This window comes from Leopardus geoffroyi, chromosome X, assembly GCF_018350155.1.
Source record: "Leopardus geoffroyi isolate Oge1 chromosome X, O.geoffroyi_Oge1_pat1.0, whole genome shotgun sequence".
In the NCBI taxonomy this organism is placed as follows: domain Eukaryota; kingdom Metazoa; phylum Chordata; class Mammalia; order Carnivora; family Felidae; genus Leopardus; species Leopardus geoffroyi.
This window is the reverse complement of record NC_059343.1, coordinates 112,133,108-112,160,845: the sequence shown is the minus strand read 5'-3', so window position 1 is coordinate 112,160,845 and position 27,738 is coordinate 112,133,108. Positions and strand designations below refer to the sequence as shown.

Here is a 27,738-nt window from a genome sequence, read left to right as displayed (position 1 = left end):
TTTTTTCCAAGCTTGCATTTTTATGTATTTCTCTGACACCTCTTAATCAAATGCTAAAACCCCACTTCTAAAAATGTATCCAGCATATATTAGTGTCACACATAAACGTTAGGGATGCTATTACTAAGGGTAATAGCATCCATTTGGGATATTAGTTGGATGACTTCTAAAAATATTTAATAATAGACCAGACTTCTGAATATATACAATAGTAAAAACAGACTTAAAAACCAAGTGAAAAATGGCCAACGAATGTTTAAAAATTCATGTTAATACTCACCAAACATTCACATCAGACTGCTGGGTAGTATCGGGAGAAAGCATGTTGGTCGAGCCTTCGAAAAATCTCTTAGGCGGATCTTTAGCTATCATTTCACCTATGACGAGAAAAGCAGACCAAGGCAGAGTATGTTTTATCTAGCATGCTTTTTGCTTTTAGTTCCAAACAATTATTATAAAATACATAAAAACACAAAGAAAAAACTTACTGCCCCATTACCCAGAGATAACCACTTTCCAGTAATTCCTAAATATGTGTGTATATACATGATTGTTTTTAAACAAAACTGGATTTGTATTGAATATAATACTGATACATCGTCTACTTTTTGTTTTTAATGAGTATAATTTTCTCATATTATTTACTAAATTCTACAACGTCATTTTATAGAGCTATGTAGTAAGGCTGTATCATAATTTAATCTCATTCCTTATTTTAAATGTTTAGGTTATTGCTGTCTGTATTTTGCTAAAAATATACAATGAACTAAATAGACCAATTCTTTTATAGCATGCAATGAACAAAATAAATATATTTTTAAAGAATAAGGAGAAGCACCTAATGTCAAAAAACTATACTGCTGTAATCTTAAGTCAAAGTAAATGGTAAAATCTGCACAGTGTTACATAATCGTGTGATAACCATGTCTGGATGAGAGAAAACTAATGCTCAAGCCCAAAACTCGTAGAGTGAAATATATATGAATGATGAAACACTAAGGCCACCTACTCATTAAAAAATATCTCTAGGAATAGGAGCGCCTGGCTGGCTCAGTCAGTAGAGCGTGCAACTCTTGGTTGTGAGTTCAAACTCCACGTTGGACACAAAGTTTACTTAAAAATAAAATTAAATTAAAATTAAAAAATATACCCCTAGGAATAGAAATTCCACAGACCTTCCTTACGAGTATAATCATGGCTCATAAAACTCAAAAGAGGTCTGGGTATCCTGTCCCATGCCAGATTACAATTATACCATTATGGAGAAATTACTCACCTCTCCTTTGGAGTTTAAATGAAAAGCAAGACAAATCAAAACAAATTCATCATAGAAGAAAATGGAAATTTTCTTTGCTGAAACCATTATTACTTGTAAAATTCTCTTTACAGCTGTCTAATTTCTGCAGATTTCTCAGGATTCCCACTTGAAGCCTTATTTGCTCTTGCTTATTCCCAATGGAAGTAACTGCCTTCATATGCTTGGAGATTCTGACAGTGATCTCATACTCTCTTCCATTTTTTAGAGTTCTCATTGTTTTTCCTCCCTCACCCAGGACCTCTTTGGATTTTTTATGCCCTTTTCCCCCATATTTCATTAATAGGCTCCAAAGAGGACATCACTTATTGTTTCCCAAATGGATATTCATATTCTAAAATAGATAAATAAAATTAAATTTCCGTTTAATCTGTTACTATCTCTAAAATGCCAGATGAATTTTGACCAAACATGTATAGGCTACCTTCAGACTATGGTCTGACTTAAAATATAGACCACGTAGTACATATAGAATTTGCTTTGGAGTTCTTACGGACACTTCAAAGAAGTGAGTGAGGCAGTCATCCTCCAGAGCAACTGAAAACCAGGTACAAGAGGCTTGTGTGAAACATGACACATCCACCAAGACACTGGACAGAAACCAAGTCTATTATGTCAAAATTGTATTATAAAAATATATTTTTTTTAAATATGGAAGCTTCACGAATTTGTGTGTCATCCTTGTGCAGGGGCCGTGCTAATCTTCTCTGTGTCGTTCCAATTTTAGTATATGTGCTACCAAAGCAAGCACTAAAAATAACTTTTTAAGTCAAATTCCGGGGCACCTGGGTGGCTCAGTTGGTTAAGTGTCTGGCTCTTGATTTCGGCTCAGGTCACGATCTCACGGTTCAAGAGATCAAGCTCCGCGTCGGGCTCTGTGCTGACAGCGTGGAGCCTGCTTGGGATTCTCTCTCTCTCCCTCTCTCTCTACCCCTCCCCCACTTGTGCGTGCATGTGCACTCTCTCAAAATAAATAAATAAACCTAAAAATAAATAAATAAATCACAACTTCTAAGACAATTCCAGGAATTTTCAATGTCATAAAAACATTTTATGCCTAAGTGTCTTAAAAGGAGAATTATTTTAATTTAGTAAAACACTGTCTTTAAGTGTATTTTATTTATTTATGTACTTATTTATTTTAAAGATTTTATTTTTAAGTAATCTCTACACTCAATGTTGGGCTCGAACTCACAACCCTAAGATCAAAAGTCACACACTCCACTGAGCCAGCCAGGTGCCCCTAAGCATATTTTATCTGAAATACTGAAATGACCCCAACTTCCTAACAACTCCTAAACTATTAATATATTTAAACGCTTTCTCAACACTAGCCCCCAACTTCACAGCACAGACAAAATACTCCAAAGCTAGGTCATTGATCCATCATCATAAAACGATGTGCTTAGTTTGAAAGAGTGTTTTCCAGAACTGATCTTGTCTTAGTCCTAGAATACAGGAAGTACATAGTTAGTTAGATGTGTTGTTAGGGCAACTGCCATTAATTTATCCAAAAATACATGGAAGACTGAAGTACATTTCAATTTCTTTCCCTATAGTTTGCTCTCCTTTCCCTTCCCCTTCTCCTTCTTTTCTTCCCCCCTCCCTCCTCTTTTTCTTCTTTTCCTTCTTCTTTCCTATCTTCTTTTTAAAGCTACTTTTTAAAAGTTTATTTTACTTATTTTGAGAGAGAGAGAGAGAGAGAGAGAGAGAGAGAGCAAGCACAGGAGGGGCAGAGAGAGAGAGAGGGAGAGAGAGAGAATCCCAAGCGGGTTCCCTGCTGTCAGCGCAGAGCCCAATACAGGACTCAAACTCACGAACCGTGAGATCATGACCTGAGTGTAAATCAAGAGTCGGAAACTTAATCTACTGAGCCACCCCCCAGGCGCCCCTCTTCTTTCCTATCTTAATGGAATTTTCACGAATACACATTTTAAACTTTTAACCTTCTTTCCTATTTATCCATTTTCCCTCCTTATTATGGTTAAACTTTGTATTAACTTTAAAACTCAGTAGTGGTATTAACGAAAAAGGAAGAATAACCTAGCTTAGTGAGGCAGGATTGAGAAATGGGATCCAGGGCTGTGGGAGTTAAAAAAAAAAAAAAACACTACTGTTTTTTCCACTGTCCTTTTATTACTGAGTAGGTGGGTATTTTTCATTAATTTCATTAATTTCCAAAATTAATCCCCATAAAGAAGTGAACCATCAAAGAACACACACCTTAGCGTATATTTTAAGTGTAGAAAGTGGGTCTGATTTGTGTCAACTTACTCATACGATGTCAACAAGTAGGTGTGGCGGCAGGCGGGGCGGCAGGGCAGGGGTCGAGATTTAGCAGAATACCAGATGACTGATTCATTCTATCTGTTCATTCACTCATTCCCCACTTTGTTTTCACAAGTAGTTAAGGCAGCTAGCCTGGTGAATTATACTTATATAATGAAAATCCTAAGGGTTGACTAAGCTGGAATTAAATTTCTCAATTCACATTTATATGGCAGTTTATGGCTTTTTAAAAACATTTTTTTAAAGATTTTATTTTTGAGTAATCTCTACACCCAGTGTGGGGCCTGTATTCACAACCCTGAGATCTAGTCGCATTCTCCACCGACTGAGCCAGCCGGGCACCCCAGCACTTTATAGCTTTGAAAATTGTCTTTATGTAGTTTGAGTAAAATGAAAGGCCTCTAGTAACTTCTCAAATATATTTTAAATAAATCCTTTAAAATGAAATTTTTATAGCACTTGATTTTATATAATACTTTATAAAAATAATTCAAAGTTATATTTATTTTTGCTAGTAGATAAAAGTACCTTTTCTTTTTAATGATCCAAAGATACTTGGTCTAATAATGTTGGTGGGGCTTTGATTTCTTCTTCTAAAATAAAATTATCACAATCATTACCAGAAAAAAATTTGAACAAAATCAGCTATGACTATTTCATTAGAATAGATCTAAGGACATACACTAAAAAAGGACTATGTAGTATCACATCATTTTATTGCTTTTCTCTAAATCTGGGTTAAAAACAGGAATGCCTCAGGATAGCAAACTGTCTTACAGTTTAGAAGGATTCAGGATTTTTTAAAATTATGGGGGGAAAAAGCTAGAAAGACCTACTGTTCTGGTTGTGACTTGCCTTGAATCAAGGTGAGAATCATCGGTAAATGAGCAGGTGCAGCTGTTTACAGCTCAAGAATTAGCTTTGATCCTTATCAACAAGCTTGGAGAGGAAGACTATGTTCAAACAGGGTTAACGAATTGCTGATTCTTCATACATTCACATGTTCTCACATGTCCTTAACTCACTTGACTCTTTTCAATATACAAAATGGTAAACCAAAACAATGACATCTTAATTTAGCAAAAAACACATTACTTCTGTGGTTGTCATAGAACCTGGAGCTATAATTTCTTGTAAGTTTCTAAAATTCTTATTTTATAAGCACTTTGGTATTTTCATACAACGTGAACTTACATTGGAAATTGTTGCGTAGGACTGGGACTAGGACTTGGAGACAGAGCGGTGTAATTCACATAAGTTTGTAACGATGGAGAAAAATATTGCTAAAACCAAATTAGAACAGAGGGTTTAAAACCACCACTCTTCTCAGAAAGCAGATCAGTGGTTTCCTAGTGGGGGCAGGGGGTGGGGGAGAGAAGGCAGTGGACTACAAAAGATCACGAGGACATTGTCTAGAGCGTGGGAACGGTTCTACATCCGGGTTATGGTTACGGCTACAGGATTATACACAAGTACCAAAGTTAATGAAGTCACATACTTCAAAGTTGGCGACTTTTGTCATATGTTAATAATAGTTCAAGAAATGAAAAGGAAGGGAAGACTGTCGTTTAGGATCAGATGTGCTATAGCAAAATATATCCCCCCCCCCCAAAGTTTGGGTGGTGAAACGTTAATATCTCATAGCTATTTCAAGGGACACAGATTCTTAGGCTCTCCTTTCTTACCTTCCCAATCCCCCTGGTGGGAGAAGGTGCTGGGGGTACTGGAATTAAACCAATGCACTTTGAAGATGGTTTCTCTAAATCACTGGCACTCTGTGTAGGCAGAAAGCAGTGTACAATTGGAGCACCAATTGCTTCCCTATCAAACACTTAAGGAGATAGCTGCTGCATGGGGAAGGGAACCCTTAACTGAATCAGTGAGTGCACCACGGTGAGGAGCTCACATCATCCTAAAACAAGCAGGGAACCCACGATTCACCTCAATAAGCCAAGGCACCCTTTCCCCTTTTAGAAAAAAGAGTCACATGGCAAGTCGAGGGGCTTCCCTAGTGTCCCCAAAGATGTAGAACGTGAATACATGATATTGAGCAATACTTACTAGTATATACACAAATCCTAAATTAAAAATTTTCTCTTCTGGTTTGACCTGTACCTTGTTTTTGAAGACTACAATACCATTTCCAGGAAACAATCAAAAAGGATTTGGTTAGAACTAAGATACAAATGAGGCAGCAACGATAACTACAGCTATAAAAAATGTTGATAGATTTTATATAGACAGAATCAGTATTGCATAATTCGGGGCTTTGAAATGTGCTCTTTTCTTTTCCGAGACGCAGGTAAAGTTACGTTATGTGTTCCCTTACACATCCTAACACATTCACAGATTCACTCCCTCGTGCCAACACCTGAAGTAATTAGAAGTGGGTCAGTTAAGGGAATGCAGCAGCATCCATAAATTGTGTTGGCCCCAAACATAAAAAGGGGCAGACTCCAGAGGCTATCTACTCATTCTTTAGGACCCACTCCCAAACCAGGAATAGATGCCCATCTAAGGTACTCAGGGCTCAAAGGAAAATAAGATGCCACTGTTTCTGCTGATGACCCATTTTCTAATCTAATCATTCCCAAATCTGGAAACAGACATCTAACCAGAATCTCTCCTACTCAAATTTCAGCTCAATTCCTGTTCTATCATTATCTGAGATGTCCATGGAAAAGAAGCCTAAACATCACTCAACTTCTACAACTAAGTAAGACCATAATGCGTACAGAGACATGGAAAAATGTTACCAGGGGATGTAATGAAATTCCAAATATGTTCAAATTAAAGGTTGCATGTTAAAATGTTAGTGTGAGTATATACGTTACAGGAATAAAAATGCAGCATTTATCCAAGAAACCCACTGTCTGTGGTTTAAGACTCTAATATGTAGTTAATCAATTACATAGAAAGGAGTGAAATCATTTATTGTTTTGTCATGTGAGCAATTTGACCAGCAGAACTGAACTCTTCTTAGACTTACTAGGACAGAGAGGAAGCTGGTCCAAAACAACGATGGTTTTGTATCAGACAACTATTTACTGTGAACCCCACTTTCAAATGATGTCAGTTATTTTTACGAGTAAGTCATAAACTGTTTCTTAAGAGCGATCAAAAATGATTTACGCAGCATATAAATTTCAGTTTCAAACGAGAGCTTGGATTTCTAGAAATTACAGCAGAAGTAGGTATTGCCAACACCGAAAATCAGTAAAACTTTCAATAAAAGTGAAATGTTAATACCATACCAGTTTCAAGCTTTCTTCCCAAGACTGACTTATCTGTTTTGCAGTTTGTACCTCCCTACAAAAGAAGAGATATCAGTACTGCAGTTTGCCTAACCAAAAGAAAAGACATAATTGAATAGAGAAATGATCAGAATAGTAATTCAAAGTACACGACTCACCATTCATGCATTGCTTCTCTATTTACTAAATCCATGCCTTCTTCCTGAAAGGCAGAACATGAGAATAAATGAATACCCATTCCTATGATTTTACAAAATTGTTTCATTTGGTTGTACCTTTATTATTATTCACTGGGCTCTAGAAGAGCCAGAGTGTAAACAAATCTCTAAACACGTGTCTAGTTCTCTACTTTTCATTACTGAACCTACTACACCAAAGATCTATTACTAATGCATTGCAGTACATCAGATATGCAGAAACTTCTTAGATGAAACACTTTGTACCTTTCCTCATGCAAAAGAGAAAATGTCATTTATTATTATACTATTTTTCCTACGATTCATACTATGATACTCACAAATATTACTCATAGTCCAAAGCAAACTAAATGTCTATCAGTATGGGTTTGTTTAAGTAAATGATGGTGCAAACATGGATTTAAATCTAGTCGTTGACATTGAGAAACATGTATTACATATCAAGTAGGAAAAATCCTCACACGCTATTTGTGTAAAATTATAAACAAGAGGTGTTCAGAAGGATATTCACCAAAAAGTTCACAGTACTTATCAATGAGTAGTGCGGTTTAGGGTAATTTGTTCTTTCTTTCTTTGTACTTTACCATAGTGTTTGACCTTTTTTATAAATGCAAGTATAATTTCTCACATAGTTATTTTTATTTTTTTAAATTTGTTTTAATGTTTTATTTATTTTTGAAACACAGAGAGACAGAGCATGAGCGGGGGAGGGGCAGAAAGAGAGAGAGGGAGAGGGAGACACAGAATCTGAAGCAGGCTCCAGGCTCTGAGCTGTCAGCACAGAACCTGACGTGGGGCTCAAACTCACAAACTGTGAGATCACGACCTGAGCTGAAGCTGGACGCTTAACCGACCGAGGCACCCAGGCGCCCTCACATAAATATTTTTAAAAATAACCCACATATGGAAAGATATTCTGTGTTCATGAGTTAGAAAACTTAATATTGTTAAGATGGCAATACTATCCAAAGTGATCTACAGATGCAATGCAACCCCTGTCAAAATCCCAGTGGCATTTTTTTGTTTTGCAGAAATACGAACACCCAACCTAAAATTCACATGGAATCTCAAGAGGCTCTGAATCACCAGAACAATCTTGAAAAAGAAGACTAAACGTGGAGGATTCACATTTCCTGATTTCAAAACTTACTACAAAGCCACAGTAATCAGAACAGTGTGGTACTAGCATAAGGGCATATAGACCAAAGGAACAGAATAGAGAGCTCAGAAATGAACACTCAGATACATGTTGATTTTTTTTTTTTTAATTTTTTTTTTCAACGTTTATTTATTTTTGGGGCAGAGAGAGACAGAGCATGAACGGGGGAGGGGCAGAGAGAGAGGGAGACACAGAATCGGAAACAGGCTCCAGGCTCTGAGCCATCAGCCCAGAGCCCGACGCGGGGCTCGAACTCCCGGACCGCGAGATCGTGACCTGGCTGAAGTCGGACGCTTAACCGACTGCGCCACCCAGGCGCCCCTTCATGTTGATTTTTGACAAGGGTGCCAAACCATTCAATGGGGAAAGGACAGTCTTTTCATCAAATGGTGCTGAGACGGGGCGCCTGGGTGGCGCAGTCGGTTAAGCGTCCGACTTCAGCCAGGTCACGATCTCGCGGTCCGTGAGTTTGAGCCCCGCGTCGGGCTCTGGGCTGATGGCTCAGAGCCTGGAGCCTGTTTCCGATTCTGTGTCTCCCTCTCTCTCTGCCCCTCCCCCGTTCATGCTCTGTCTCTCTCTGTCCCAAAAATAAATAAACGTTGAAAAAAAAATAATTTTAAAAAATGGTGCTGAGAAAACTGAACACCCACATGCAAAAGAATGAAGTTGAAACCTTTCCTTATACCATATATAAAAATTAACTTGAAATGGATGAAACACCTAAACGTGAGACCTAAAACTATAAAACTCTTACATGAAAACACAGGGCAAAAGCCTTATGAATTGGATTTGATAATGATTTCACAGATGTAACACCAAAAGCACAGGTAACAAAAGAAAAAAACAGACTTCATAAAAATTTAAAACTTTTGTGCAACAAAAGACACGATCAAGAGAGTGAAAAGAAGCACAGAATTGGAAGAGATATTTGCAAATCTTACATTTGATAAGGGATTAATATCCAGAATATATAAAGAACACTTACAACTCAACAACAACAACAACAACAACAACAACAACAACAAAACAAACAACAAATTAAAATATGGGCAAAGGACTTGAACAGGTATTTTTCCAAAGACATACAAATGGTCAATAAGCGGGGCGCCTGAGTGGCTCAGTTGGTTGAGCCTCTGACTTCGGCTCAGGTCATGATCTCAAGCTTATTGAGTTTGAGCCTCACATCAGGCTCCGTGCTGACGGCTTGGAGCCTAGAGCCCGCTTCCGATTCTGTGTCTCCCTCTCTCTCTGCCCTGCCCCCACTCATGCTCTGTCTCTCTCTCTCTCTCTCTCAAAAATAAATAAACATTACAAAATTAAAACAAATGGTCAATAAGCATGTGAAAAATGTTCAACATTTGTCATTAGGGAAATGCAATTCAAAACTGCAAAGAGCTAGCACTTCGCACTCATTAGGATAGTATTTGTTTATTTGAGAGTGAGAGAACATGAGCGGGGGGGTGGGGGGAAGGGACAGAGGGAAGGAAGGGGAGAGAGAGAGACAGAGAGAGGGAGAGTAAGAGAGAGAATCTTAAGCAGGCTCCATGCCTAGTATGGAGCCCAATGTGGGGCTTGATCCCACAACCTTGGGATCATGACCTGAGCTGAAATTTAGAGGTGGATGCTCAACCAACTGAGCCACCCAGGTGCCCCAGAATAGCTGTTATTTAAAAATGTGGAAAATAACAAGTGTTGGTAAAAATGTGGAGAAATTAGAGCTTTTAGACATTGCTGGTGGGAATGTAAAATGGTGCAGACTCTGTAGGAGACAATTTGACAGTTTCTCAAAAAGTTAAACATTGACTTACCATATTATCCAACAATCCCGCTCCTATGTATATACGCAAAAGTATTGAAAACAGGAACTCAAACAGAGACTTCTACACCAAAGTTCATAGCAGCACTATTTATAATAACCAAAAGTTGGAAACAACCCAGTGTCCACCACCAGATGAATGGATTAAAAAATGTGATATAAACACAATTCCATACAAAGGAATGAAGTTCTGACACATGCTACATATAACATGGTTGAATACTACAAACATTATGTTAAGTGATATAAACACAAAAGAACGAATATTTTGTGGTTCCACTTATATATGGTACCTAGAATAGTCAAATCTTCATAGAAATAGAAAGTAGAATAGAGGTTACAGGAGAAGGAGGTTAAGTAGGAAGTTACTGCTGAACGGGCATGGAGTTTCTGTCTGGCAGGATGAAAAATTCTGGAAATGAAAAGTGATGATGATTGTCCAACACTGTGAAAGTACTTAATGCCACTGAATTGTACTCTTAAAAATGGTTAAAATGGCTTTTAAAAAAATCCTACAGTCCAAATTCACCCTGGTCTTCTTAAAAACATATTTTACACATAATAAAGTACCTAGGACACAGTTGGGCAAATATGGTGCTAAATATGATGGGGAACATGAAATAAGCAGATGAGCTTTCCCGAAAATGACCTAGAATCATATTTGAGAGACAAATTTTATATACATCAGGTTGGTGCTCTCCAAAGTAAGCATGATCATAGCCCAGGAAGTATACATGGTGATTCACAGAGAAGCAAAAAAAAAAAAAAAAAAAAAAAAAAAAAAAAAAAAAAATTCAATTTACACATTTTAAATCTAAGATAGTAAGAAATGAAGGTTTGCTAATATTAGATATACAGACTGACACAGGTGCTCTCACTCAGCCCATAGAGACCAAAGATCTTGCAAAAGAACAGCATTTGGGGGGAGGCTAGTTGTAATGAGTTGCAAGTTAGGTGGCCATATGGATATATTATCTAGTTTTAATTAAACCGAGTTCCACAAAATAGACAAGTATCTTAACAAGATTTCTATAAAGAAATGTCGGACAGAAGATTCATAATACAAGTCTAAGCAAGTGACAGGGAGGTGACAAAGGTGGCGCTTGTGCTACTCCTAGCCCAGCACATCACCTTCCACCTTCTTGTGAAAACACAATGCTGAACTAGTCTCTGTCAAGGAGCTGGCTAAAATAATTTGAGGTCATGAACACTACTAGAAATATGGACCCATAGTCCCTCTCAATAATGACTCATAATTAATACAATACATTTTAAAATGTCCTAAAAACATCATTTCGTCTTTATCTCATCCTTTCTGTATTTGTGTTGCTCATATATTCTATGACTCACGCTACATACCAGCTTGGAAGTATATATCCATAATGTAAATACAGTTTACATGTACTGGAAGGATGTGCTAAAACATTTTGCACTGATGCAGTGTATGATCAAAAGAGCTTAAATATTACCGTCTATATAAACAACACATGCTATGGGTAGTCTGGAATAGAAGAGTGGCGTGAGTTGTGTGAATGAAAATTTGACCTAGGCCCTGAAAGTGGTTTAAAATGTGGACAAGCAGAGGGTGGAGGGGAAGGTGTTCCAAGCAGAAGGAAGCATGTGAACAAAAGCTTAGAGGAGGGAACGAACATGGCAGGTCTGAGGGGAGTGAGACCGGCTTGACTGAAACAGTTTGTACTGAGAAGCGATGGGAGCTAAAACTGGAGAGGTAAAATAGGGCCAGATTTCTAGGATCGTAAATAATTGAAGGGTTGGGACTTAAAGAGTTTGCACAGAACACCATAGTTGTTAGGACCACAGGCTTTGGAGCCAAACAGAACTGGGTCGAACCTGGGCTCTGTAACTTTTTACCTGTCAATCCTAGGCAAGTGAATTAACCTCAGCCTCAGTCTCTTCATTCATATGAAGACGATAATACAAACTGAGGATAACGAAGTGGTTGTACAGTTCTTATCACAGCGCCTGGCAACCTACGTGAGTAAGTGCTCGCTACGACCTAGCTATACTCTTACTCTTAGTCAGTAGGTAATGGGAAGCCATTATAACTTTCTGCACAGGGGAGAAAAAGGTGAAAATGATGTCTCAGAGAAGTGATCTTGCTGTTGGTTGTGGAAGTCGGATTAAACTGACAGAGATAGGAAATCTCTTAGAATATTTCTACAGTAATCTGGATGGACCCAAGGGACAGAAGGAAGTGGGAACAGAGAGGATGTTGTCAAGGAAGAATTAATAGGATTAGATGCCTAATTAGATACAGTAGAAAAATAAGGAAGAACTGAAGGTGAACCTAGAGCTTTGAGTTCTTTTGATGTCATTATGGAAAGTGAGGGAAATTGGGAAAGGAAGTTTAAGAAGTTAGTCTTTAAAAACAATGGAGTAACAGTAAACCTTTTCAACAAAATGTAAAGTTAGTATAGTCCTTCCACCTAATACTGATGTAGACGTTTTCCTGTAGTGAGAAGCTCAAAGTACTTTGTAATTTACTCAACGACCAAGAGCAATTTTTCCCAAAGTAGGACAGGATTTTGCTCACTGTTCCGTTGGAAGTTGGAGCATTACCCAACATCAGCTAATTTTGAAGGTTGTTAGTAAAAGCAGGTTGACTCTTTTATCATTTATATCTTGCCTGTTTCCAAAATGGATAGGAGATGCTTATAATGAAGTATGATTGTTAAAATAAGGATAAAAAGTCAAGAGGGGTACCTGGGTGGCTCAGTTGGTTGAGCGTCCGACTTTGGTTCAGGTCATGATCTCACGGTTCGTGAGTTCGAGCCCCACATCGGGCTGGCTGCTGTCAGCCTGTCAGCGCAGAGCCCGCTTCAGATCCTCTGTCCCCTTCTCTCTGCCCCTCCCCTGCTTGCGCTCTCCCGAAAGTAAATAACTACTAAAAAAACAAATCAAGAGCCACATATCTCTGAGGGACAAACAGTACTGTCTGCTAGAAACCCAGGTTAAGGAGAGTTGTTGCACTTGAGCACTGAACTTAGCTTTCAGCTTTTTAGGATCCAAGGTAAAAATGGAAATGGTGAGCTACCCACTGTGCTCTCTGAAGGTGAGTATGCCTGAAAGATTTTGGTTGCCCGGTGTCGGCACAGGGCTTAACAAATGCTTGCTGAAAGAATGAACAATTTGTGAGTTAAGGTCAAATTAAATTTCCTTTAAAACAAGTTAGGCTATTCCCTGAAAGAACATCTCTTCACAAAAAAGACCAGGTACTTAGTAGGTTCCAAGGAAGACCGAAAAACACAGAACAGAAATCTAATGCCGTTGCTTTCCTAGACTAGAAGTGGTAGCAAAGTCCATAAGACAAAGTAACTGTGAAACTGTGATAACTGATATTGTCCCTGTTAAAATCATGCCCTCTACTCCAGCTGGCACGATGTTTTCAATGGCTGCATTTCATAAAGTTCCCTTACATTTGTGTCTAAACCCAGTTTAATTTATCCAAACCAGTTGAGATAAAACAAAGACTATAATACATGGTGCTAAAGTTGACATCTGTGGAGATATAAATAGGAGAGATGCTAGAAACGCAGAGGTAGTGTGCAAGTAGGTAATTAAACTGATGCTACTTAAGGTACTGCAGAAAAAGTCAAGTTCTTACTAGGTATCAATGATTTTATATCCTATTTGACAAGTCAGGAAATAAATGTAAAATTATAGAACCATATACCATGAACAAACTGTTATGGGTGGAATAGTGTCCCCCTAAAATCCATATGTCGAAGTCCTAACCCCCAGTGCCTCAGAATGTGACTTTATTTGGAGAGAGAGCATTTGCGGAAGTAATCGAGTTAGAACCAGGTTACGAGGGTGGGCCGTAATCCAATATGTCCTTATAAAAAGGAGAAATCTGGAAACAGACAAATGTGTAGGGAAAACACCATGTGAACATGAAGATGGCTATTTATAGGTCAATGAGAGAGGCTTGGAACAGATCCTTCTCTCACAGCCCTCAGAAGAAGCCAATCCTGCCAACACCTTGATCTCAGACTTGTAGCCTCCAGAGTGGTGAGAAAATACACTTCTGTTTGGTGAGCCCCCCCCCCCCCATGTGTGGTACTTTGTTGTGGCAACCTTAGAAAACGAATACACAAACTATTTCAGCAGCGCGGTTACTTATGTTTAGGGCTTTGGTATAGGGAACTAAAAGCCGAGTGCTTCCAAACCTCTTGAAACATAAACTCAATTGGTATTAGGAAAGGAAAAATTACATGAAAAGAATAGTTCCTAGGGGCGTCTGGGTGGCTCAGTCAGTTAGCTGTCCAACTTTGGCTCAGGTCATGATCTCGCAGTCTGTGAGTTTGAGCCCCGCGTCTGGCTCTGTGCTGACAGCTTGGAGCCTGGAGCCTGTTTCAGATTCTGTGTCTCCCTCTCTCTCTGCCCCTCCCCTGCTCACACTGTGTGTGTGTGTGTGTGTTTCTCTCAAAAATAAAAATTAAAAAAAATTTAAGAAAATTAACTTCCATGGTAATCATCTCACAATACATAAATCAAATCATTACTGTACATGTTATACTGTATACTTATACTGTACATCTTATACAACCTTATATGTAAATTACATCTCAATAAAACTGGGGGGTGGACAGAAAATTAACTTCCAGCTTCATTTTCTCAAGCTCTCTAATACCTAGAAAACAGCTAACAACCCCTGTAGAGAAAAAATTACCCATTAGCCGCCTACTAGGAAAGGGGCACCTTAAACCACACATCTACTTAAATGTTGACCCAGGACCTAATATTCACTTGGTATGTGTGCTTATTTTTTTTTTAAACGTTTATTTATTTTTGAGACAGAGAGAGACAGAGCATGAATGGGGGAGGCTCAGAGAGAGGGAGACACAGAATCTGAAACAGGCTCCAGGCTCCGAGCTGTCAGCACAGAGCCCGACGCAGGGCTCGAACTCACAGACCGTGAGATCATGACCTGAGCCGAAGTTGGACGCTCAACCAACTGAGCCACCCAGGCGCCCCAAGTATGTGTGCTTATTTAAAAGTAAAAGAGGGGCACCTGGGTGGCGCAGTCGGTTAAGCGTCCGACTTCAGCCAGGTCACGATCTCGCGGTCCGGGAGTTCGAGCCCCGCGTCGGGCTCTGGGCTGATGGCTCAGAGCCTGGAGCCTGTTTCCGATTCTGTGTCTCCCTCTCTCTCTGCCCCTCCCCCGTTCATGCTCTGTCTCTCTCTGTCCCAAAATAAATAAACTTTGAAAGTTTTCTATGAAACACCAGAGCCAGTCTTTAAAAAAAAAAAAAAAAAAAAAAAGAAAAGAAAAAAGTAAAAGAAAATTTATTCAAATCAGTTTATAGGAAATACAGGAAATAAAAGAACATATTAAACAACATCACACAGAAGCACAATCAGAATGTAGGGTAGTATACATGACAAATGGCCTGGTTTCTTCAAAAAATAAGTGGCATGAAATAAGAACAGGAGGAAAGGCTATTTTAAATAAAAGAGATCTGAGAGATCATAGTTGGAACATGTTTGAATCAGCAGAAAAGATACTTTTGGGAATAATGAAATTTCAACATAGACTGGTTATTAGATGACAATACAGAATAACTTAATTTTGCTAGATGTAATGATGGCATTGTGATTATGTAGGAAAAAAGTCCTTCTCAGAGATTCATACTGAGTGTTTATGGGTAAAAAGATATCACAGGATTTACTTTCAAGCATCCTCCTTCCCAAAAGGTTAATAAGATCAATAGCTAAAAAGAAGCCATAGTTAAAGCATACACATAAAGAAATATGCAATTTAAGATATGTGTAAGGGGGTGGCTGGGTGGCTCAGTTGGTCGAGTGTCCGACTCTTGCCTTTGGCTCAGGTTATGATCTCACAGTGTGTGAGATTGAGACCCGCATCAGGCTTTGCACTGACAGTGTGGAGCCTGCTTGAGATTCTGTCTCTTCTTCTTCCTCTGCCTCTCCCTCGCTCATGTTCTCCCTCCCCACTCAAATATTTTTAAAAAATATTTTAAAAATTAAAAAAAAGATATCAGACCATTAAGTTGCTGAAAATAAGTCTTAATTTTCCATTCAATCAGTACCCAGATTGAAGTATTTCTGTTTTCCCATTTAATTCACTTTCTACTTGTGTTTCATTTTAAATGTTTATATAATGTATATTCTGTCACTATGGAAACAGAGTGCCTTATGATTTATATTACAAACCAGTTAAATTAATCTTGATTTCAAGCTTCATAATCAAATAGCAACGTGTAATCAATTTCCAAATATTGGTCTCATTTAGAGGAAGCAACAAAGCAAATTGCACAGATAAACCAGAGGTCATCTCACCTACTAGTTTTAGGCTCTTTTGAATTTCTAAAATAGCTCCATACTCACAAAGACAAAGAATGTTTTATCTACTAAAAAGTAAAAGAATCTTTTTACCATACTATTTTGCTACTGGATGATAAACTGGACCTTAGGGAAGTCATGGCGTGAGAGGGCGAGAGGGAAAGGAAGCAGAAGTTGGAATCCTAAACACCAGGCTCATGAGATATTTTGGCTTTTTTGCCACTGAAATAGGGAAAGGGTAGCTGGAAAGGAATCCAGTAATTTGGGGCTAAATCTGGCTCTGATAGTCACTAACCCTGGACATTGGGTAAATTACTAAATTTCTCCCATCGTTAGACTCTGATCTTATAAGGTTGTTGCGAGATAAAATGAGACCACACATGTGAAGTACCTGTTACAGCACTAAGTGAATAATAAGTGCTCCATAACAGTTAAGCCCCTCTTGAACAAAAGTCTGCTTGTAGCTGGGTCAGAAAAATCCCACCACCTGTGGAGGAGTGGGGATTTGATCTTTTGAGTTCTGTGGCTAATCTTTGGATAATTAAAAGGTTTAACTGTATTAGGCGTTTGCTATTAAACACACACATGCACACACACACACGCCTGCACAAAACGTAAGCCAGTGAAGTACAATGTGTCCCTGAACTCAGATCACTAAGAAATGAGCACAGAACGATAGCATAAAGGCTGTTCATCTGTCAAAAAATTTCATCTGGTGGTTTAAAAAACATCATGATAACTATGGTTATTATGAACCTAAAAAATTAATTTTTCTAGATAGCATTCCTTTTCTTCGAGAGCTCTGAAAGAAGCCAGATTCAAGGTAGAAGAATACACTGTCTTTCTGGAATCTATCAGTTTATAACCCAAAGAAATACAGGACTCCATAGTTGCTTTTGTTTTAGAGGAACCATTCCTGGAATTAAAAACAGAATCACATGTGACCTCACTTGGAATTACTGAACCCTAGGTATTTTTCTAAAGAAAAATAAAGTTTCCTTTTTTTACTGAACAGCTATGAGTTTCGAAAGTCTTCTTACCTGTTTGATTTGGTGAAGGCGACCAAAGGAAGCATGAATAGGAACGGGAACGGAAGAAGGTGGCAAAAACTGAAATTCAAAATATAAAAGTCAATACCCAAAACTAACATAACATAACATTGTTAGTTACACTTCAATAAAAAATAAATAGAAGTCAAGCTGGCTTTAATGTTGCTGATTAATTATTTCTTTGAAAAAAAATTTTAAAGCTTATTTATTCTTGAAAGAGTGAGCGAGGGAGGGGCAGAGAGAGAGGGAGACACAGAATCCGAAGCAGGCTCCAGGCTCTGAGCTGTCAGCACAGAGCCCGACATGGGACTCAAACCCACGAACTGTGAGATCATGACATGAGCTGAAGTCGGACGCTTAACCGACTGAGTCACCCAGGCGTCCCTTCTGATTATTTCTAAACATGAATGAAGTCAATGTTGAATTATCTAAAGTATCTGAGTGTCTAATCCATGCTAGCAACAGTATTCGTTAAGTTTAAAATTAAAGAAATAATAAAAAATCCCACTGACTCTTGACTGAAAATTATAGTAATCAAAAGTCTATATACATCAAAACAGAACAAAATAACTGTGAACATAAGAAATACAGAGCAGAACATCAATAGAACATTTTGCTTATCTCTACCTTTGCTCTCCCAAGGCACTAGATCTTAAAATCACCTGATTTTTTCTTGCCAGTTTTGCCTTGCAAAAACAAACAAAAGAACCCTATCCAGTATCTTGGAACCCAGCTGAGAAAAACATACTTTCATAATACGGAATGACTTAAGGCAATCACTTCCAAGTAGCCCAGCACATTCTACTCTTGCTTGTTCAGATACCTGTTGTCTAGACCACTTTTTCCCTTTCTGCCTTATCTCAAAGCTTATGAGGACCCACACAAGAGAGACATGAAAGAATGGAGGGATTTAAAGGTAACGGTGAAAAAGAGGCTTGCAAATTACCTTTAGAATTCATTTATCCATTCTACCTGTATCCTGGTCAGTCCTTAAAATGCCAGATAATGAATCTACCGTATCTTACTTCTACATTATATCTTAAGAGCACACTGAGTTGTGAATTTGGAAATACTTGATGAGGTAAAGCACTGTGCTAGGCCCTGAAGACTCAAAGGTAAATAAAACATTTTCCTATCCTTGAGAAATTCAAAGTGTAGGTAGGGAAAACTAGGCCAGTGCCAGAACGAGTTATGATAAGGGAGAAATCAAAGCACAGAGACTATATCTCTGCCTGGGGCCCTAGGGAAGGCTTCCCAGAGGAGGGCAGGGATTCAATAGAGAAGAGGAAGCAGGGTATTTCAGGGAGTGGGAAGAGATGCTTAGACAGAGGCATGTTTGGAGAACAGAGACATTCAGGGTGGCTGAAGTTTGGTACATGATAGAGCATGAAAGGAAGCAAATCTGGGGAACTTTGGCTGCAACCAAATGGTAGATTCTGGACTTTAGCCTTTGAGCCCAATAGGAAACCTAAAGCATAGGTCCTTCTGAGTTCTTCAAACTCAAAGGTATTTTAAATGTTTATTTATTTACTGAGAGAGAGTGTGCGCACACACGTGTGTGCCCGACGGTGGGGGAGGGGAAGAGAGAGAGGGAAAGAAAGAAAGAGAGAGAGAGAGAGAGAGAGAGAGAATATCCCAAGCAGGCTCTATAATGTCAGCGCAGAGCCCGATGTGGGGCTTGATCTCATGAACCATGAGATCATGACTTGAGCTGAAATCAAGAGTTGGACGCTTAACCGATTGAGCCACCCAGGTGCCCCTCAAAGGTATCTTAAACAAGATCATATCTGTTTTGGAAAGGCAACCCTAGCAGCATATACATAACAAACTGAGAGTGGAGGGACAAGGGACCAGAAGCAGGATCAAAGACCAGGTAAAAGATGAGAGTCTGAATAAAAAAGGATGGGAGAAGAGGAGGCGGCAGACTGGAGAAACGATCAGAAAGTGAAGAGGGGCACCCGGCTGGCTGAGTCGGTGCAGCGTGCAACTCTTGATCTCGGGGTTGTTGAGTTCGAGCCCCACGTTGGGAATAGAGATTACTTAAAAATAAATTCTTTAAAAAAAAAGGAAAAAAGAGTGAAGAGCTGAAGACCGGCCTGAGGTTCCTAGCTGAGACCTATGGGTGGGGGGTAGCCAGGAAAGGCAGTAAGAAGAGTGAGTTGGTACATGGGGAGAAGATGTATGCTCAAAGAGAGTGTGTTGGACAAATGTTTTTATGAAGTAGTACCTGGTCTGAATTTTTATTCCATTTAAAAACGTATCATATGACTTTTTAAAGGAGCATATTACCTCACTAGTTACATTTTGCTTAAGAAAATATTAAAACCAATTTGCATTTTCCTAATCATCTGCTGGACGGTGGAGGAAACAGCAAAGGTCGAGAAGTAAGAATAGAAAAGTGATGTGCAGTAACTGAAAATTCACTATATCTAAATTACATTTGACAGTTAGCCACAACTACTTCATTATAATAATTCACTGACAGACAAATAGGGCTAACCATTAAGTATTTCAATATTTACTGGGCCCTTATTAGGTTTAAGGAACTGCTTTTCTGCTCAGAGGGGAAGGAAAGATTAAAAGAAAAACTAATAAGTCATAGTTATTACACTCAGACACCTTCCAATCCAGACACGAAAGCAAATTATTATATGAGAGACAAGGAAATGCGTGTGAGATAGAGGCAAAGCGGGGTGGGAATAGAAAGCAAAGATTAAGGGAATGGGCATAGGGAGTGGGAGACAGGAGACAGATAAGGCACAAGGTGGCATTTGAGTTGGGACTCATAGGACAAGGAGTTTGACAGCATAAGCAATAGAAAAGGGAAAGTATACAGCATGTTTTAGGAAATGTGTTTTAGGAAAGATTGTTAGTTTCGTGCGAGTGCAACACCAGGTATCTCTGGAGGGATGGAAGATTCCGAGGTCGAGAGGGCAAAGATGCTGGAAAGCCTTGAATGACACACTCAAAAAATTTGGACTGTGCAAAATGATCTACTTTAGTATACACAGATGAGCAGATGATACCTAACAGCATTGTCTATTTAACTTTGGAAGAGACACACTCAGATATTCATCAGCCCGGAGCCTGGGTCACTCTCTATCCAGAGGATGGGTATAAAGAAGGAGGTATCGAAGAGCCCATGACTGCTGACCGGCCAGAAATTCAGACTAGCCTGTTCTAAGCATGTGCCACAGTTGACAGTTCAAGAAAATTCCTAATTCAAATCAATAAGGCTACTAGGTGACCCTTCTTGCCAAAGTCAGGAAACTTTTCTCCATGAAACTTGCATAAAAGGGATATGTTGGACATTTTATTATTGTATGGAATAGTGTTAGGAACAATGTAACAAGACTTTCTCTTTCAAGCACCTATTTGTATGAACTGTGATAATGGCAATAATACATGTGGTATGCTTAACAGAACACCTGGCACATAGTATGTGCTCAGTAAATGGTGCCTATTACTACCACTACCACCATTATCACTACCATCATCAAATATTTCTAGAATTCAATGTTTAATAACATATCAACAACGACTCGGATATATCTATTCCTTCCTACCCAGCATTCTTCATTGTTTTCCCCATGTGATCTTTTAACTAATTTATTTGTAATAGACTATTTTTTTAAACAGTTTTAGGTTCACAGCAAAACGGAGTGGAAGGTATAGAGATTTCCTCTCCTCTCACATAAGCATGGCTTCTCCCACCATCAAAATCTGAACGCAAGTGGTAAATTGTTGTAACAACTGAACCTAAATTGACATATCACCACCACCCAAAGCTCCTAGTTTACATTAGGGTCCACTCTCCATGTTATACACCCTATGGACTTGGACATACATATAATGGCCCATATCCATCATTACAGTATTGGACTGAGTAATTTCAATGCCCTAAAAACCCTCTGTGCACCACCTATTCATCCTGATCTTTTTTTTCCAACGGAAACTGACTCACTTTTTTCTCATGATAAAACAAGATATACTCAGTATAAAATATAATGGGAAAAAACCTAGCAACACCCACCATCCAGACATGACCATAGCAAATATCTCAGTGTTTATTTTTCCAGACCTGGATCCTACCACGCATACTGTTTTGTCGTTTGGGTATTTTTTTTCTTTATAATTTAATATATTCTGGCTGTGCATCTGGGGATGCTCGCAGCTTTCAGCTCCTGGGCCAGCATCTTATCAGGATGTCTACTGTTCACGAAATTCTGCACAAACTCAGCTTGGAGGGTGACCCCTCTACAGTCCCCAAATGCACACAGGATGGTCAAAACATACACCAAGTGGATGCTGAGCAGAATCCTTTGAACAATGAAATGGCATCAAGACTAAAGGTGTGGATGAGGTCACTGCCATCAATATATTGACCAACCGCAGCAATGAGGAGAGACAGAATATTGCCTTCGCCTACCAGAGAAGGGCCAAAAAGGAATTTGCATCAGCATTGAACTCAGCCTCCACTGGCCACCTAGAGAAGGTGATTTGGGGCCTACTGAAAACACCTGCTCAGTATGAGGCTTCCAAGCTGAATGCCTCCCCCCATGAAGGTGCTGAGGACTGATGAGGACTCGCTCACTGAGATCATCTGCTCAAGGACCAATTAGCAGTCTACAAGGAAATGCACAAGACTGATCTGGAGAAGGACATTCTTTCCACCACATCTGGTGACTTCTGCAAGCCCATGTTTGCCCTTGCAAAGGGTAGAAGAGCCGAGGATGGCTCATTGATTACGAACTGTTTGACCCTAGATGCCTATGATCTCTAATGCTGGGGTAAAGAGGAAAGAAACTGATGTTCTCAAGGGGATCAGAACCATGACCAAGCAAGTGTGTGTCGCCTCCAGAAAGAATTCGAAAGGTACAAGAGCTACAGCCTTTATGATCAAGGAGTAGGTCAAAGGAGACCTGGAAAATGCTTTTCTGAACCTGGTCCAATGTATTCAGAACAAGCCCCCCTATTTTGATGACTAATTGTGTGATTTCCTAAAGGGCAAGAGAGTTCATGATAAGGCCCTGATTAGAATCATGGGTGTCCACAAGTGAAGCAAGGGGACATGTTAAAAATTACGTCTGAATTCAAGACAAAGCATGGCATGTCCCTGCACTACCACATCCAGGGAGACAGCAAGGACAGCTACCAGAAGGTGCTGCTGTGCCTGTGTGGTGGAGCTGAAGTATGAACATCCAGAAGTGGTGCTCCTGTGCTTCCAGTACCAGTTCTAGAAAATCAGCTTGCGACTAAAAGCCCCTTTGTGCCCATCCCTATGAGGATGACCTTAGCACTGCCTCCCCACCCCGACCTTATTTTAGTTGCCTAAGCATTGCCTGGCATTTCCCCATTAGTCTCTCCTTTTATTGTATTTTTATAAAAAAAATGTTTACTTATTTTTTGAGAGAGAGAGAGCTAGCACTGTCAGTGCAGAGCCCAAAGTGGGGCTCAATCTCATGAATCAGGTGATCACAACCCGAGCCCAAATCAAGAGTTGGACACTTAACTGACTAAGCCACCCAGGCGCCTCTAGTCTCTCGTTTTAGCAAAAGAAATGAACAGTTCAAGGAGTGAGAAGTGAAATCTATGATGTGAAACACTTTGCCTCTTATATACTGTCTTATAAATAGGTGAATAAACTGCATTTTTACTGTCAAAATAAAATAAAAATAACCTAATATATTCCACGTATCTTTCCATGTTAAAATTCACCTGCAATACCATTTTTATTTTTTTTAATTTTTAAGTAGGTTCCACACCCAATGTGGGGCTTGAACTTATGACTCAGAGATCAAGAGTCACATGATCTATTGACTGAGCCAGCCAGGCACCCTACCAGCAACCCCGTTTTTATTTTTTTATTTTTCAAAGTCTATTTATTTTTTGAGAGATGGAGAGCGAGGGAGAGACAGAATCCCAAGCAGGCTCTGTGTTGTTAGTGAGGAGCCCAACGCAGGGCTCGAACTCATGAACCATGAGATCATGACCTGAGCCCAAATCAAGAGTTGGATGCTTAGCTGACTGAGCCACCCGGGCGACCCCTGCAATACCATTTTTAAAGGCCGAATATTATATGAATGTACCATAATAGGAAGCACCCATTATATGCCAGGCATGTCTTATTTCACTCAATTCTCACAACAACCCCTTACGTAGACATTATTATTGTCCCCGTTTTATTTTTAAAAATTTTAATGTGTATTTATTTTTTGAGACAGAGAGATAGAGCACAAGTCGGGGAGGGGCAGAGAGAGAGAGGGAGACACAGAATCCGAAGCTGGCTCCAGGCTCTGAGCTGTCAGCACAGAGCCTGATGCGGGGCTCAAGCTCACGAGCTGGCAGATCATGACCTGAGCCAAAGTCAGACGCTTAACCAACTAAGCCACCCAGGCACCCCAATATTTTCCCCATTTTAAACATTAGAAAAGTGAGGGGTGCCTGGGTGGCTCAGTTGTTTAAACTCCCAACTCTTGGTTTGGGCTCAGGTCATGATCTCATGGTTCATGGATTCAAGCCCCAGGTTGGGCTCCATGCTGATGGTGAGGAACCTGCTTGGGATTCATTCTCTCTCTCTCTCTCTCTCTCTCTCTCTCTCTCTCTCTGCTCCTCCCTTGCTTGCTCTATTTACCTCTCAAAATAAATCAAGTTAAAAAAAAATTTAAAGAAGATGAGGAAAGTGAGGGCCAGAGAAATTAGGCAACTTGCTCAAGTTCATACAGCTAGTAATTGCTAGAACTGGGATTCAAACTCGGATAATGAAGGCACATTCATTTAACCTATTCCCTCTTGTTGGACATGCATACTGTTGCCACATTTTTTTGCTTACTCTTATAAATAATGTTGTGATAATAACCTTTAAGCTAATCTTTGCAGATATCCTTAATGAATTCTTTAGGAGAAATTCATAGAGATGGAATTTCTGGATCACAAGGCTGTTGATACACACTGCCAAACTGCCCTCCAGAAAGCTTATACAGATTTACTGTCTAGCAGTGTATGAGAACATCAATCTCCTCCTCTCTCTCCAACATTAGATATGATCACTAATTTAAAAAAAGCTGTATGCCCATTCTTAGAGAATACTATGAAAATAATCGACTCTCCAAAGCAAGCAGAAAATATTGTGATTTAGCCACAGTTTTGGATATTCTCCCCCAATGCTTCCCTTTATTAGCATTGATCACTGAGAAGTTGTTATACAGTGACATGCACCAAAACTGAAAATATAGGTTTGCCCCTAAAAAAAACCCCATCAAATACACACACGCACCCACACCCACCCCCCCACACACACACTTTGAACAAGCAGAATTTTAATATATTTAATTCATGCTACTGATTCTCATATTGTCATCATTCAAATGCCCAGAAAGGTAATATAAAATGTGAAACACTCAGGTTTATAAGATTTATAATCTAATTGGAAAGACACGCTAAGCTGAATATAAATATATACATATGCTCTATATAAAGAAATTACGGTACTTGAGCTGTATTATGACGACATGTTATTAAAAACAAAATAAGAGAATTGCATGGTGTGGCAAACTGTTCTGAACTATGAAAGACTTCCCAGAAGAGATTATTTTTAATTGATATCTAAGGGTTGGGAAGAAACTGGTTAGTTTCAGGTAAAGGCCTAGAATTTCCCATTGTGGGGTGCCTGGGTGGCTGGGTCGGTTAAGTGTCTGACTTTTGGTTTTGGCTCAGGCCTTGATCTTCTGTTTTGTGAGTTCAAGCCCTGCATTGGGCTCTGTGCTGACAGTGCGGAGCCTGCTTGGGATTCTCTCCCTCTCTCTCTGCCCCTCCCCTGCTTGCTTGTGCACACTTGCTCTCTCTTTCAAAATAAATAAATAAACTTAAAAAAATAAAATTTGTAAAAAAAAAAAAAAAAAAAAAAAGAATTTCATATCGGAAAACTTTATCTAGGAAATCCCAGGAAGACTGCCTGACTGCAACTGAGGAGATCAACAGGAATGTAATGTGAATGTCTCGGGAAGGTAGGATTTGAATCATTAGCCACAGGAAGGTTCTTACACTGGACAAAATGTGGACTGGACTTGGCTGATTCTTTTAGGAATGACATGGAAAATTAAATGGAGAAAAGAAGGCTTTTGGAAAAGAATCTCCCACAGGTTAAGTACTACAGGTGGTGTTTGCAAGGGAATTACCTTAGATAATTTTACTACACGAAACAAGGTACTAAAATAGAAATAAAGCATTTCCTGAGATCTCAATAAACCTCACTGGTATCTTTTGTATCAATTTCTCATTGTGCCTTTCTCTCACACTCTAGGGGGAAAAAGTCCTTGGGAGGAAGCAAGAGTATCAGCACCAAGGAATGATGTCATGGGGGTGGGGAGGAGGAGGGGCGTTGGGGTGGGTGCTGGGTGAAGCTGATTCCCAAGCATTACCTCCAGTGAAGGAATTACGATAAGAAAGATCAAGCTCATTTCCATTTAAAAGAGAAACCACAGAAAATTAATATTGTGAAGACATCAAATTCTTTGGAGAGAATTTTAACTTGACTACAGTTGCTAATTTTAACCCATTTTCCTTCTGTAGTTACTAGAGATAAAGCACTTAAAAAATCCTGAACAAGAGTTGTGTGCTGTGTTTACGAATGCCTCTGCCTAGTTCCTGCAGTGACTGATTCTGAACATGAATTGAATGCAGGCTAGCAAGACCGAGCATAAAGCAGGGCCAGGAATGTATTATACACTCACTACTGGGTGGGCCATAAATTAAATTTAGTTTGTAGTTGCCAATGTGAAAAGCAAACCGTAATCAGACAAGTATCAGTAGTCATGACATTAAAATGGACAAACTGCTCAAGAAAAGCACAATCATTTCCAAGAGGAAGATGAAATATTTCTCCTGCTCTGTTTTGAGAAGGTGGGGGTAGAGATGAGGAGATGTAGCTAAACCAAATCAAACAGGGGTGCCAGGAAGTGAATTCCTAGTGGAAGGGTGGGGAACAGGCATGCAAACCCTGGAGTTCTTAGGAGATACAGCGAAGGGATAATTTGGGGGGACGGCATGGTCCCCACAGTCAGAAGAAGGCCTCAGGGGGCACCTGGGTGGCTCAGTTGGTGAAGCATCTGACTCGATCTCAGCTCGGGACTTGATCTTGGGGTTGTGAGTTTGGGCCCCAGACTGGGCTCCATGCTAGGCGTGGAGCCTACTTTAAAAGAAAAAAAGAGGGCCTCAAGTTTCTGATCATCAGAAGTGGGGTGGAGTGATTTTCTGAGAGTGGGGAGGAAAATATTGGCACTTAATTCAGAAAATAATTGTGAGACAGCAGATTTTTACAAGGTTTGGAAATATACATCTTTATCTGCATGTTAAAGGGCACCCATGGTTCTTCAATACCTTCTACCACTGCAATTTTTCCTAAAACACTTTCACCTTCACTGAAATACATGAAAAAAATTTTTTTTTAATTTTTAAAAATGTTTATTTATTTTTGAGACAATGCAAGAAACAGAGTGCAAGCAGCGGAGGGGCAGACAGAGGGAGACACAGCCCTGTCTGAAGCGGGCTCCAGGCTCTGAGCTGTCAGCACAGAGCCCGACATGGGGCTCGAACTCATGAACCGTGAGATCCTGACCTGAGCCGAAGTCGGACGCTTAACCGACTGAGCCACTCAGGTGCCCCTGAGAAATTTTAATGGTGATAAAATATACATAAAACTTCTCATCTTAACCACTTTTAAATGTACAGTTCAATAGTGTTAAGTACATTCATATTGTTGTGCAACCAGTATCCAGAACTCTTTTCATCTTGCAAAAGCGAAACTCTATACCCACTAAATACTCTTCATTCCACCCTCCTCCTAGCCCCTGGCAGCCACCATTCTACTTTCTGTCTGTATGAACTTGGCTACTCTAGGTTCTTGCCACGCCAATTTTAAGGACAGTCCAGTATAGGGTAGGACCCTTAAACTTATGATTCATGTTATCACTCAATAATACATGCATTTTTTCAAGAATGATGTTTCTAATTTGTGATGTGATATATCAGCTAGAAATGAAAATACCTGGGGGCGCGTGGGTGGCTCAGTTGGTTGAGCGTCCGACTTCGGCTCAGGTCATGATCTCGCGGATCGTGAGTCCGAGCCCAGCGTCGGGCTCTGTGCTGACAGCTCGGAGCCTGGAGCCTGCTTCGGATTCTGTGTCCCCTTCTCTCTCCGCCCCACCCCTGCTTGTGCTCTGTCTCTCTCTTTCAAAAATGAATAAACATTACAAAAAATTTAAAAAAAGGAAATGAAAACACCTGTATTGCTGATGCTTTGTGAAAAGCAAATAGTATAGAAATGCTATAAAT

General features: G+C 39.5%; 1 protein-coding gene, 1 non-coding gene and 1 pseudogene across 9 annotated transcripts in view; 1 reads left to right on the top strand and 2 right to left on the bottom strand.

Annotated features, from left to right (window-relative positions):
- The window catches only part of LOC123594165 (P2R1A-PPP2R2A-interacting phosphatase regulator 1-like), a 102,834-nt gene that overhangs the window by 64,703 nt on the left and 10,393 nt on the right, over positions 1-27,738 (bottom strand). For 7 of the 8 annotated variants that reach the window (XM_045470836.1, XM_045470838.1, XM_045470839.1 and 4 more), the window contains exons 5-11: positions 17,398-17,466; positions 7,017-7,060; positions 6,859-6,913; positions 5,290-5,379; positions 4,799-4,887; positions 4,133-4,197; positions 281-377 (exon numbers count right to left, since the gene is read on the bottom strand). In XM_045470836.1, coding sequence (XP_045326792.1) covers positions 281-377; positions 4,133-4,197; positions 4,799-4,887; positions 5,290-5,379; positions 6,859-6,913; positions 7,017-7,060; positions 17,398-17,466 — 509 coding nt within the window. Of the gene's footprint in view, positions 1-280; positions 378-4,132; positions 4,198-4,798; positions 4,888-5,289; positions 5,380-6,858; positions 6,914-7,016; positions 7,061-17,397; positions 17,467-27,738 lie in introns of those variants that run through there. The other variant, XM_045470840.1, reaches the window with a different exon arrangement.
- Positions 1,960-2,066, bottom strand: LOC123595480. The gene has a single exon (XR_006711183.1). It is a non-coding gene; the product is annotated as a U6 spliceosomal RNA (small nuclear RNA).
- LOC123594164 lies at positions 19,139-22,841 on the top strand (annotated as a pseudogene).